Raw genomic sequence first — 10,633 nt, 5'->3', positions numbered from 1 at the left:
GTTCGTAATGCAAACCAAAACGTTCGTAGCTTACGAAGGATTTTGAAGCGTTGTTTGTAAGGCTTGACAGGGTCTTACGAACAATTGGTTCGCAATACGAACTATTTGCTCGTAAGCTTACGAACAATTAATTCGTAATACAACGCTTCAAAATCCTTCGTAACCTACACAATTTTTGGTTTGCATTACGAACCTATAGTTCGTAAGCAATTTACAGTGTGGACACCTCATGAACAGATGAGGTTTTCATATGTGTTCTGTATGCACACTTACAGAACATGTTCGTGCCGCATACAAACTCAATGGGTGGCGCACTGTAAGAAGCTCGCGAAGAACTATTCTTTGCATTGCAAAGAATTTTCAAGCGATGTAAAATGCTTTGCATTGCGAACTAAATCCTTCGCATTGTGGACTAATTCTTCGCACCTTACGAAGAAAATCGTTCGTAACGCTGCGAAGAATTATCTTCTAACCTTGCAAACCATTTCTTCGCAACTTACGAAGAAAATAGTTTGCAATGCAAAGAAAGTAGGTTGCTTTGCAAACTTCCTTACAATGCTTGAAAATTATTTGCAAGAATCTTGCAGTGCGGGTGCCATATGTGTTCCGCATTTTAACATACTGCCAGTGAATTGCCTACAGATGGCGCTGCAGTCAGCGCGTCTCCAACTTAAGACGTTTTTCTTTTAAGTGACAATTTTCCTTAGACACAGGCTTTTAAAGACAATGTAGTAGACAAAACCTAGAGCAAAGAAGTGCAAATTACAAAATATGTGTTGCCAGCAAATTGATCGTATTGCATATATACTTCATTTCTGCACAGAATTGAGCTGCTGATACATACTCTGCTCCTGACGACGATCTTGCTACTGTTTTTCGTTTCTTCGAACGCCACTCAATGGGTCCATTTCCATACATCATAACGTAGCCAGATGTGCTTTTCTTGTCTCTTGGATCTCCAGCATAATGTTCATCACAGTATGTATGTAGATTGAAAAGATCATCCTTTCTTTTAAAGGAATATTTAATCCCATAATTTTTGGTTTTGTTGAGAGACCTACTAGTTCTCTTCACATTATCAGTTCATCAGCTTTTGCTTACCAGGCATACATTCGTTGACTTTCTAATATATTAGAAAACAAAACACGAAGTGTTTCAGCTGTGGTGTGAGAGTATTGGTAGAGCTATGTAGTCAACATTTAAAGGAAAAAATAAATCTTATGTCTTTCTTGTAAAAGTTATCTTTTAATCATAAAATTAAAACCATAATACTAGTAATACATAATAACAATTCAAATAACACTAACAAGTAATTCTTAAAAATTATTATGGACACCAAAAAACAAACAGTAATACTAAAAACTTATACATCAACAAGGTACCAAAGGCTTTGGTCAAAAGCAAAACTAGAATTTCTTCCCACCTTACACTACGTGAAGTTAAATCAAACAATAAAGGTAGAAACAAAGTATACTACTGTTCTAGAAGATCTTTCAAATACTTATTGGTAGTTTTTTGAGCTTTGACCAGCTCCTCTTGAGACCCTACGAGGGCCTGCAGAGATGTGGCTATAGACTCCAGAACACTAGTTTGCATTTTTGTTCGCTCCATAAAAGTCTCCAGCTGCTCCACCTCTACAGGCCTGCCTTCCCTCAACTCCATCTCCTTCCTCACTCGCTTGCTTACATCTTTCCTAATCTCTGATTCTGTTTTCCTTTGGGGGGGGGGCAGTTTACTTGAGCAGGGTGTCGAAGGTGATGGTGATAATACCTGCAGTACTTGACTAGATTTCCACTGGCTTGAGCTGCTTGGGCAGGGTGTCAACACCTCCACAAATGTATTGTTGCTGTCCCCAGTATCATCTACCACATGCAACTCAAAAGAGTCTTCAAGTGGCATTTGAAGTTCATTGTTATACTGCTCTGTGGTCTCCTCGCTTGAGTTCTCCTCGGTCTCCTCCTGTCATTAAATGATAAATTGAAGTGAAAGTTACAGTTGTTATACTTTTTTGCAAACTTGACAGAAAATGTACTTACCACAATATCCCTATCCGGATCTATTGTCCCATTTCCTTCAAGGGACTCTTTCGTATGGAATTCTTTGAGGCAAATTTCTTCCAAATCATTTAATTTCTTTGGTTTATGTCTAGGGTTGTTGTCAGTTGCATTTTTATACTTTTTATTGTGCAAGTACTTCTTCTTGCACTCACTTTTCCAGTCTTGGTATGACTAAAGATCAGAGAAGCACTACAGAATTAAAAGAGGTACGGATCAAAATAATTAAGTTACACGTCAACTTTTATCCTGATTGCTTACCTTTCTCCATGTCGCTGCTTCATACTGTGCGCCTGGCATTGAGTTCAGTAGGTTTGGTAATTTTTCCCACGTTTCAGTCTTCAACTGAAGGCAAATAAAAGAATGGTAAAATAGGTACAAAGCTCTGTGTGAATGACACAAAATGCAATTGTAATGATTTTCTATGAACTCTTCCTGATCACTGTGAGGTCCCTCAAACTTTTCTGTGTTGCAGCCAGGGTTCTGACGGATAAAGTCCACCATGGCTGCTCGTTGATCGTGTGTGATGCTCTTGCTCTTCTTTTGACTCATCCTGATAAATCTTGATAAAATAATTAAATAATATTACAATTAACCTCACGCGGGGCACATGCATTCAAACCAAAGAATTATTCAGTGGTTCAAGTCATTTGAAAATAAGCTTTCTGCACCCTCATAGTGGGACAGGTGCGCGACTGCTTGAATTGGCCGCGGTCATTCAATCTCACCTGCCCCACCCCACCTGTGTTTGACCTACCTTTGCGCAAACAAAAAGAAAGAGTTGGATTGGAGTTGAGGTGGAAAACGACCCGCAAGTTTTGGGTAATCTTCATGGCCATGAAGTTGGTGCCAATACATTTCTCCATTGCCGTGGCACCAACACTCATGGCCTTTTAACAGTTGACTTCTTTGATGCCCCTGACGCCCGTCGATATGCACCTTGTGCAGGGCGGGCATGTTGCCGATCCACTGTGTGGACCCCGCTCTCCGTCAGCCCGCGACTGGTTGGCCCACCCTGGCTCTTCAAGGTGCACATGATGACATGATGTCCTGCTCCACCACCATGTCCGTCCACACGCCAGCCCAATAATCTGAAGTGCGCGTCACCGTGAAGTACCCCCTCCTGGCCGCCGCGGCCAGGTCGCCGTCGAGGTCCTCCATGGTCTGGACGTACAGGCGTGCGGACCTGGCGTAGAGATGATGCCCCGCCCCGTAGAACAGGGGCTCCATCGCCGTGGTGGTGGCCAGGTGCAACTCCTAGTCGCCCGTGCGCTCGGCCCTGATGAACAGCCTCACCAAGCTCACCAGCTGATTATACCGCATGCCGTATTCCGAATATCAACTGGCCAATCATGGACATTTCGTATGCCTGTCCAAAGTTGCAATGCTGTGCAATGGCTTGTAAGGCAGTCACATACTTTCGTACCGATTCCAAATGCTGTTGGAGCCGGTTCTGAAAGGTTAGGCGGTAACCTGCAGTGAGCCCTTCGGGCTCGAAGTGTTCTTTGAGGACTGCCATCAGATCTGGGATGGCATAAGTAGTGAGATCTTGCTCGCATCCCGCATCCAGGATTGGGTATGCCATTAAATGAAAGCTAATGATCCTAAAATAATCGTACCTAGGATGTAATTAAACAAACTGAACAGAAGGGGTAGGATATAAATTAGAAATGTCTAAAATACTACCTAAAATAATATAAGTTGTGCACTATTTATAGTAAAGCAGAGATGGAGTTGAACAAAGAAAACGATAATAAAATGATAAGAATGTGACTTACGAGAGGTTGTAGAAGCAGCCATGTATGTTGGTCGTGGAGGTACGGTAGGTACTGCCCTAAGCTCACGGAGGGCTGCTGAACTGTCTGCGCCAGAAGCAGTATTGGTAGCCGTTAAAGGGCACGTTCTTGATGATGAGTAGCCCGTAATCCATTCTGGATCGTATGGTGGGGGTGAATCCAAATCACCATCGAGTGCGGGTGAAACAGAGGGCGCAACTGCGCCTTGCAGAGCATCAGGTCGACAATTATTCAAGCATCCGCACCGCAGTAGGAGGAGTACTCTTTTAGTGAGCCCAAACAAATGTCACAGAACTCAAACACTGAATCTTCAGTCATAAAAATAGTCTCACTTTTCACCCCGTGGTGGGTAGGCAAAGGGTACCAAACAACAGGCACACCACCGTCAAAAGCACTGATGCAATGAGTATGAACGTACAACGGCTTGTTCAAATCCAAATCAGAAGTAAGGCCGAACCGACAAGTAAGGCCAAGCGAGGCCCGGACGGAAAAGCAGAGAGCGTCCATGATGAGTGATGTAAACAAACAAGCGAGGATTGTAGCACGGAGTGGACACTGCAGATTCCCGAGCCGGACTGACCGAAAGGACGAGCGGGCCAACACCCCCGCCCGCTCCCGCTACCCCCCCTCCTCCTACCCCGCGAGACAGCAGAAGACGAGGAATAGACAATACACACCAAGAAATGTTAACGAAATAATTATTTTACCACTAAACAACGCCCCCCCCCCCCTATTATGAAACCCACAAGCCCGGATGGCTGTCCGCAACCCCTTCACCAGCCGCTCAATCCTGCTCTGGGATTGGCCCACCTGGGCGTCCGTCACCGGCTTGAAAGGTTGCTTGCTTCAATGGGGTAGATGGTCTTCAGCAGGTTAGGTTTGTGCAGGTGGTCGCTGAGGCGCACGGTCACATGATTGGCACAGTGGAGTCTGACGACATGGCGGCCGTTATCACACTTTGCTCTGATTGAGGGATAAGTGCTGGAGTCGCCATCAACAATGTACAAGCGATATTGCAGTTTGTGCCTCTGGACGCTTTTCTGGAAGCCATCAACTAGACTGCTCCATTGATGTAGCGCTGCCATCATAATCCTTGTGGCACTTGTGATTAGGCGGCTCAATCCCTTTCTTCTCCGCCTCCGAGCAAGTAGTACAATGATTTTGACGTGTGTCAGTATGGACCGGCTTCATGGACTGCTCACCTAACAGTATTCCCTAAAAGAAAGCAGAGTGTGTAACTATTTGCTTTTGTTTCCGCTCAGCGGGTACAACCGAGGCGTTCCAAGTGGCACTCACCGCTGCAGCGGGTGAAGACACGTTCTTCCCCCCGCAGGCACGCACGCCCCAGCCTGCGTCTCCAATGACGGTGGTGTAGCATAGGGCCGCATCGTTTCCATCCTCGTCCTTCACCACCTGCCCTCTCTCCAGGGCAAGTCGTAACTCAAACGCACCATTCTTTGTCGTCATGTTTTCAGTATGGTCGCCCCCACGCCTGTAAAAGGGCAAGGGCGTTATTTATGTCACGGCGCAGAAAACGTACAAAGTCTTACAACATACCAGGTGGCTGATTCACGCCGCGCACTTTCGTGGTTATACTGTGCCGCATGCACGCGTGCGCGCGGGTTGCCTACTCGCACGGGCCCTAAGGAGCCGTGGGTAGCGAGCATAGGCGAACCCGCGCACACGAAGTGCATGCGGTACAGAATAACCACGAAAGTGGTACAATCAGGCGGTGCGAGCGCACTTGCCTTGCCGACTTGCTCCTGGTGTCTGTTGTACTTCCTGTTGGAGGGCATGGGCATGTCCATGACGCTCAGCAACTCCTCCGCGTCCGCGTACCCAGAGCCGATGGGCATAATGCCCCACGCCAGCGCGTCGTTGTGCAACTCGTTGTTGTGCCTGTGGTTCATTAGGTCTCGACCGGTTGGTATCGCACTGCGCGCTAAGGTACAGCGAAAAACCACAATTTTGGATATTGATGGCTCACTTTGGAAAATGTTCTACAAGTAGAGGTGATAAACGGTGCAAAAGAGATTTTTTTTTTGCGACTTCATCTTCTGCCTTGAACTTTAACATTGAACTCTTCGATGGGTCCTAAGAACGTTGTCCGATCTCGCAGTGACAATGTTTGATCTCGCAGTGACGCTTCAACAAAGTCCGATCGCCTTTTGACGTTCTCTGCGGCGCCGTCTTCTTTTCATTGCGATTTGAATAATATTGGCAGTAGAGAAAAAGTAAAAATTGCGATGTGGTCTTAAAAGATTAAGGACGACATTGATGTTTTTACTTTTTCTCTACTGCCAATATTATTCAACTCGCAATTGAAAGAAGATGGCGCTGCAGAGAACATCAAAAGGCGATCGGACTTTGTTGAAGCGTCACTGTGAGATCAAACAACGTTGAAGCGTCACTGCGAGATCAGACAACGTTCTTAGGACCCATCGTCTTATGGAGAATTGATTTATCAATCAGGTTGCATCATTCCTGACAAACATATGTCAAACCAAACCATAAGATATGTGTAGCTCCTCTGTGGAGCTATTATTGGAAAAATTACTAGTTTTTAAAAATCTAATAGCTTGAAATTTTTTTCTTGCATCATGCAACTGGTGAGGTACATATTTTTCTGTATCCCAGGGCTGCTCAATTCCATGTCCCACTTGTGCTCCTCTGTTTTGTGAATCTTTTAAGCTTTGTTCCATGAGAATTGACCAGAAAATTGGCTCAGAATTTGGGGAAACATTTCCTAATTAACTTCCGTCCGAGAACCCAAAAGTTGCCAGTCAAGGTGTTCGGATGGTGAAGGGAAGCCATCACCTTAGAAATATGTTTCTGGTCTCTACTTAAAAAGGAAATTTAATGCAATTGAATGGAACTATCTGCACAACCCTCAGATGCGCAGGAGAGAAGCTGTAGAACAAAATGGCTGCAAAAATTGGCCATGGCTGGCAAGTCACGCACAACAGGTGACAACTCATGGCATGGCACTTATAACTCACAGAGTGTGTGATTCCTGACAAGTACTTTTGATGGTGCGTCTTCACAGAATAGTATGCTGAGGCAAACAGTAAAGACACATTGGCACATATGTCATAGACGCATTTTATTACACAGACAAACATGTCACTGAGGGTGTGACTTTCAGTTGAACATTTGAGCGACTTTGTCGAGGACAGCTACACTGTACCTCACCTTCACTCCAAACACATCCACCTCTACTCTTTCTTCCTCTACTTCTACCACTGCTGCTGCAACCTCTTCCTCTTCTACGTGACCCTCTTCCTCATGCCCTGCCTCGCTGGGGTGCTCTGCGTCCTGTGGTGCTGTTTGTCTAAACCCAAGTACCTGGTGGGTGGACTGGCTAGCCTGGGCGTGTTGCGATGCCAGGCCTAGGGCACCTACTGTCTCCCTCACATCTCCGTGGCCGTCAGAACTACATATTAAAAAGTGATAGGAATGCAATACTTTTTTAAAGGTTTACTGAAAAAAAATGGAATATGGTAATGGAATGCAGTAATTGAGATGTTAAAAAAAATACAGGAAACTACTGGAATGCAGTAATTGAGATGTTAAAAAAAAATACAGGAAACTAATGGAACAGACTACAAAATTGATAACATACTGAAAAAACGGGGATGTGAGAGGCATGCAATGAATAAAATATTTGTGTTAGAAAAAAAACAGTAAAGTAATTGAAACTAACATGCAGATATCAGGTACAAAAATTACGTCAATGTCAATCACAGAAAATGGCACATTGCAATAAATATGCAAATAAATATAGACTACTACAGCATCAACAGACTACATTACTGAGGAACACTTCAGATATCACTACCACTGACAGACAGAGCTGCAATGTCAAACATTAAATACTACGTCACTGGTACTGTTACATGTTGTGAGCACAACTTCATCGAATTCCATAATTTAGAGTGAAAGCGCTAACAGATAAGTGTGAAGCTGTCGCATGCATACCTTCAGTAAATAATCGACTATTTTGCTAAATAGAAAATAGTCAGGTATTTACCTAAAGTATGCATGATGTGCCATTACTAGGCTGTAGGCGCTTCTACTTTAAACTATGAAATTATGTCAAGTAGTAAGCACAAAATGTAACAGTAATTCCTTGTACAGTGACACCCGGGACCAGCATGGCGAACTAGAACCGCGAGCATCTCACACCTTCTCCTAGTCCGACTGGCCCACCAGCAATGGGGAGTCCAGACCTACGCAGGCAACAGTCTGAATAACAGAAGGTGGAGACGTGCGCGATGAAGTTCACATACCAGTCCTGGGTGCCACACAGGTACCAGGACCCACTTAAATCTTCTGCACCAGCAGGGACTTCACCATCCGGGATATGCCTTGGGAAGTGCTTCGTGTTGGCCCAGCCAAGTGCTTCTTTAGATTTACTCATGAGGTTGCGGGCCTTTCCCTCGAGTTCCCGGGCTGCACGCTAAAAAAATGCAAAAAAAAAAAACCGTTGAGAAATTATATTTTTATTTTTTACCCAGCCACTTGCAAACCACTTGCATGAAATAGGAAAAAAATTTTAAGCTATTAGATTTTTTAAACCAATAACTTTTCAAATAATAGCTTCACAGAGTAGGTCTATATATCTTATGGTTTGGTTTGACATATATTTGTCAGAAATGATGCAACCTGATTGATAAATCAAGGATTAACAGAAAAATAATTACCAAACCACTTGCATGGATTAGGAAAAAAAATTTGCAAACTATTACATTTTCAAAAACCAATAATTTTTCAAATAATAGCTTCACAGAGTAGGTCTATATATCTTATGGTTTGGCTTGACATATGTTTGTCAGAAATGATGCAACCTGATTGATACGTCATGGATTTACCAGACCAGACTTGAGGCTTGAGACTATACGCAACATGCCAGATATATCTAAATGGTTAAGACATTTTGTTTTGCAGCTTTTCCCCAGTTCAAGTGGGGGTACTGCAGATGGTACCATTCACTTGCATTTAATTTCCTGTTTAAGTAGACACCAAAAACATAACAACGGCAACGGGGCGGCCGGTGAACGTCTGTCGCCCGAGCCGGAACGCGGAGAAGTCCCGCAGCAGAGGTCCGTTTCTTTTGCAAGACGTAGTACCCGATGTAACTGTGAATGCACAGCAGTGTTGCTGGTTTGCCTACCCAATTCGCCCGTAAGGCGCCATGGTCCCTGCAGCCCTGGCGGTCAACACTGCTGCACATTCACAGTCACACCCGGTACATGACCATGAGTAGACAGCGACATGTCGAATGTCTCTCCCTCGCTGACACGCGTAATACTTTCTCTATCGGTCGGAGAGCCCAGGCCCAGGCCAGTGAAAGCGCATGTTTTGAATGTACCCGGGGAGTATGGTTTTACAAGTTTTACATGAATTCTGCCTTTTCTGCCTGAAAACTCTATTTTCCCCATATTTTCCCAATCTTTCACAGGAAATTTCCGGGAATATTCCCTGACCCAATATTCCCGGGAAATTAGGAACTATATTTAAAACATCAACGTTAAAGTCAGCACAGTCTTCCATGAATTTAACAATTCGCACTTTCTTTTCCTTGTTGTTAAGAAAAACGAAGCTATGCCCCTCCTCAACAATCTTTTGGGCTGCTTCTTTACTTAATTGCTGAATGAGCCTAATAATAACGGGGATCGCATCTTTCTTTTGCATGGCCAAATATTCAATGTATTTTTAAAAATAAAAGATGCGCTCCCACGACTTGAGAGCCAAGTCAATGCACTGAGTGTCAATATCTTTCCTCTTTATCCTAACATTGGACATTTTTTATTATCGAATAGATTGACAATGGTGAGCCGGAGCCCACCACAGTCAATAAAGTCACCCAGTTTACCATCCCTTATACCCTGGGCTATGAAATTTTGAATGTCATTTTCATATAGTACCCTCAGCTCGTCGCGGCTCATGCGCACCCTCGCGGTGTTCGCGCAGCTGTTCGTGCCCTTCAGCTCGAAGAAGGGTTGCATCTTGTTGAGGTCCACCCCCGCCCACAAATACTTATTCTGGCAGAGCATCACGTAGTCGGTAAGGACCCTGATGATAGGGTCCCCAATCCCGTCGGCTGGCACGGCGACGCAGCGGAAGAGCTCCTCCATGGCCTCCTCGTCCACCGTGTTAAGGACGACGATAGAAGAATTGTCGACGACCTCCGCTTTGATGGGGGTTGAAGTCGCAACGGGCACCCCAAAGTAACCGTCCTGCTCCAGCTCGCACTGCCGCTCTCCCTGCTCACGCTCGCCCTGCTCCAGCAGGCGAACGATGGTGTTCTCAGCGTTCACCGCTGACTGTAGGTCGATAAAGTCCAATAGCCCGGACACATTGGACAACTCTATCAGATCCCCGGACGAAACGCCCATATCGGCCAGCATGCTGACTGCGGCTTCCCTCCCTTGGTAGGAGGGGCCTGGTGACGACGGCCCCGGCTGGTAGGAAGGGATGGGCAACGAATCCAGCCCATCCGTGACGTCCATATCGGGCAGCACCTTCGCAACCATTCGGATGTTCTTCCTTGCATAAGGCTTGCGTGCAGCAGCCTTCTGCGCAACGGTGTTGGTGCGGGGAGGAGACATTTTCTTGCAGGTGTAAGTGTGTAAGGAAAGATCGAAATCAACTGACTCTCTGGGTCACGATGTCCTCCTCTTATACCCCTCACAAGGGGGCTTAGGCAAGTGTAAATTCCCGATCTTGCCCAAACTCGGTATATTTGTTTCTTATCTATGTTGATGACGACTGACGGTAGTA

At 45.1% G+C, this 10,633-nt stretch overlaps 1 protein-coding gene across 1 annotated transcript; it reads right to left on the bottom strand.

Moving 5' to 3' along the window:
- Positions 1 to 1,417: 1,417 nt before the first annotated feature.
- LOC127749593 (uncharacterized) lies at positions 1,418 to 2,537 on the bottom strand. The gene is made up of 3 exons (XM_052268385.1): positions 2,316 to 2,537; positions 2,037 to 2,228; positions 1,418 to 1,959 (listed from the first exon to the last, which is right to left on the bottom strand). Exons 1-3 carry the CDS (start codon positions 2,352 to 2,354, stop codon positions 1,474 to 1,476), a joined length of 717 nt encoding a protein of 238 aa, XP_052124345.1. The 5' UTR covers positions 2,355 to 2,537; the 3' UTR covers positions 1,418 to 1,473.
- Positions 2,538 to 10,633: the final 8,096 nt, after the last annotated feature.

This window comes from Frankliniella occidentalis, unplaced genomic scaffold (assembly GCF_000697945.3).
Source record: "Frankliniella occidentalis isolate FOCC.00 unplaced genomic scaffold, Focc_3.1 Scaffold68, whole genome shotgun sequence".
NCBI classification, from domain to species: Eukaryota; Metazoa; Arthropoda; class Insecta; order Thysanoptera; family Thripidae; genus Frankliniella; species Frankliniella occidentalis.
The sequence above is the reverse complement of the archived record's forward strand: the minus strand, read 5'-3'. Positions and strand labels throughout refer to the sequence as shown.

Bases quoted from the DNA above. Each gene is read 5' to 3' on its own strand.
- LOC127749593 (XM_052268385.1), bottom strand. From the start codon at position 2,354: ATGCCAGGCGCACAGTATGAAGCAGCGACATGGAGAAAG. The intron at 2,229-2,315 runs GTAAGCAATCAG...TCTGATCTTTAG, and splicing joins AAGCAGCGACATGGAGAAAG to TCATACCAAGACTGGAAAAG. The intron at 1,960-2,036 runs GTAAGTACATTT...ATTTAATGACAG, and splicing joins ATCCGGATAGGGATATTGTG to GAGGAGACCGAGGAGAACTC.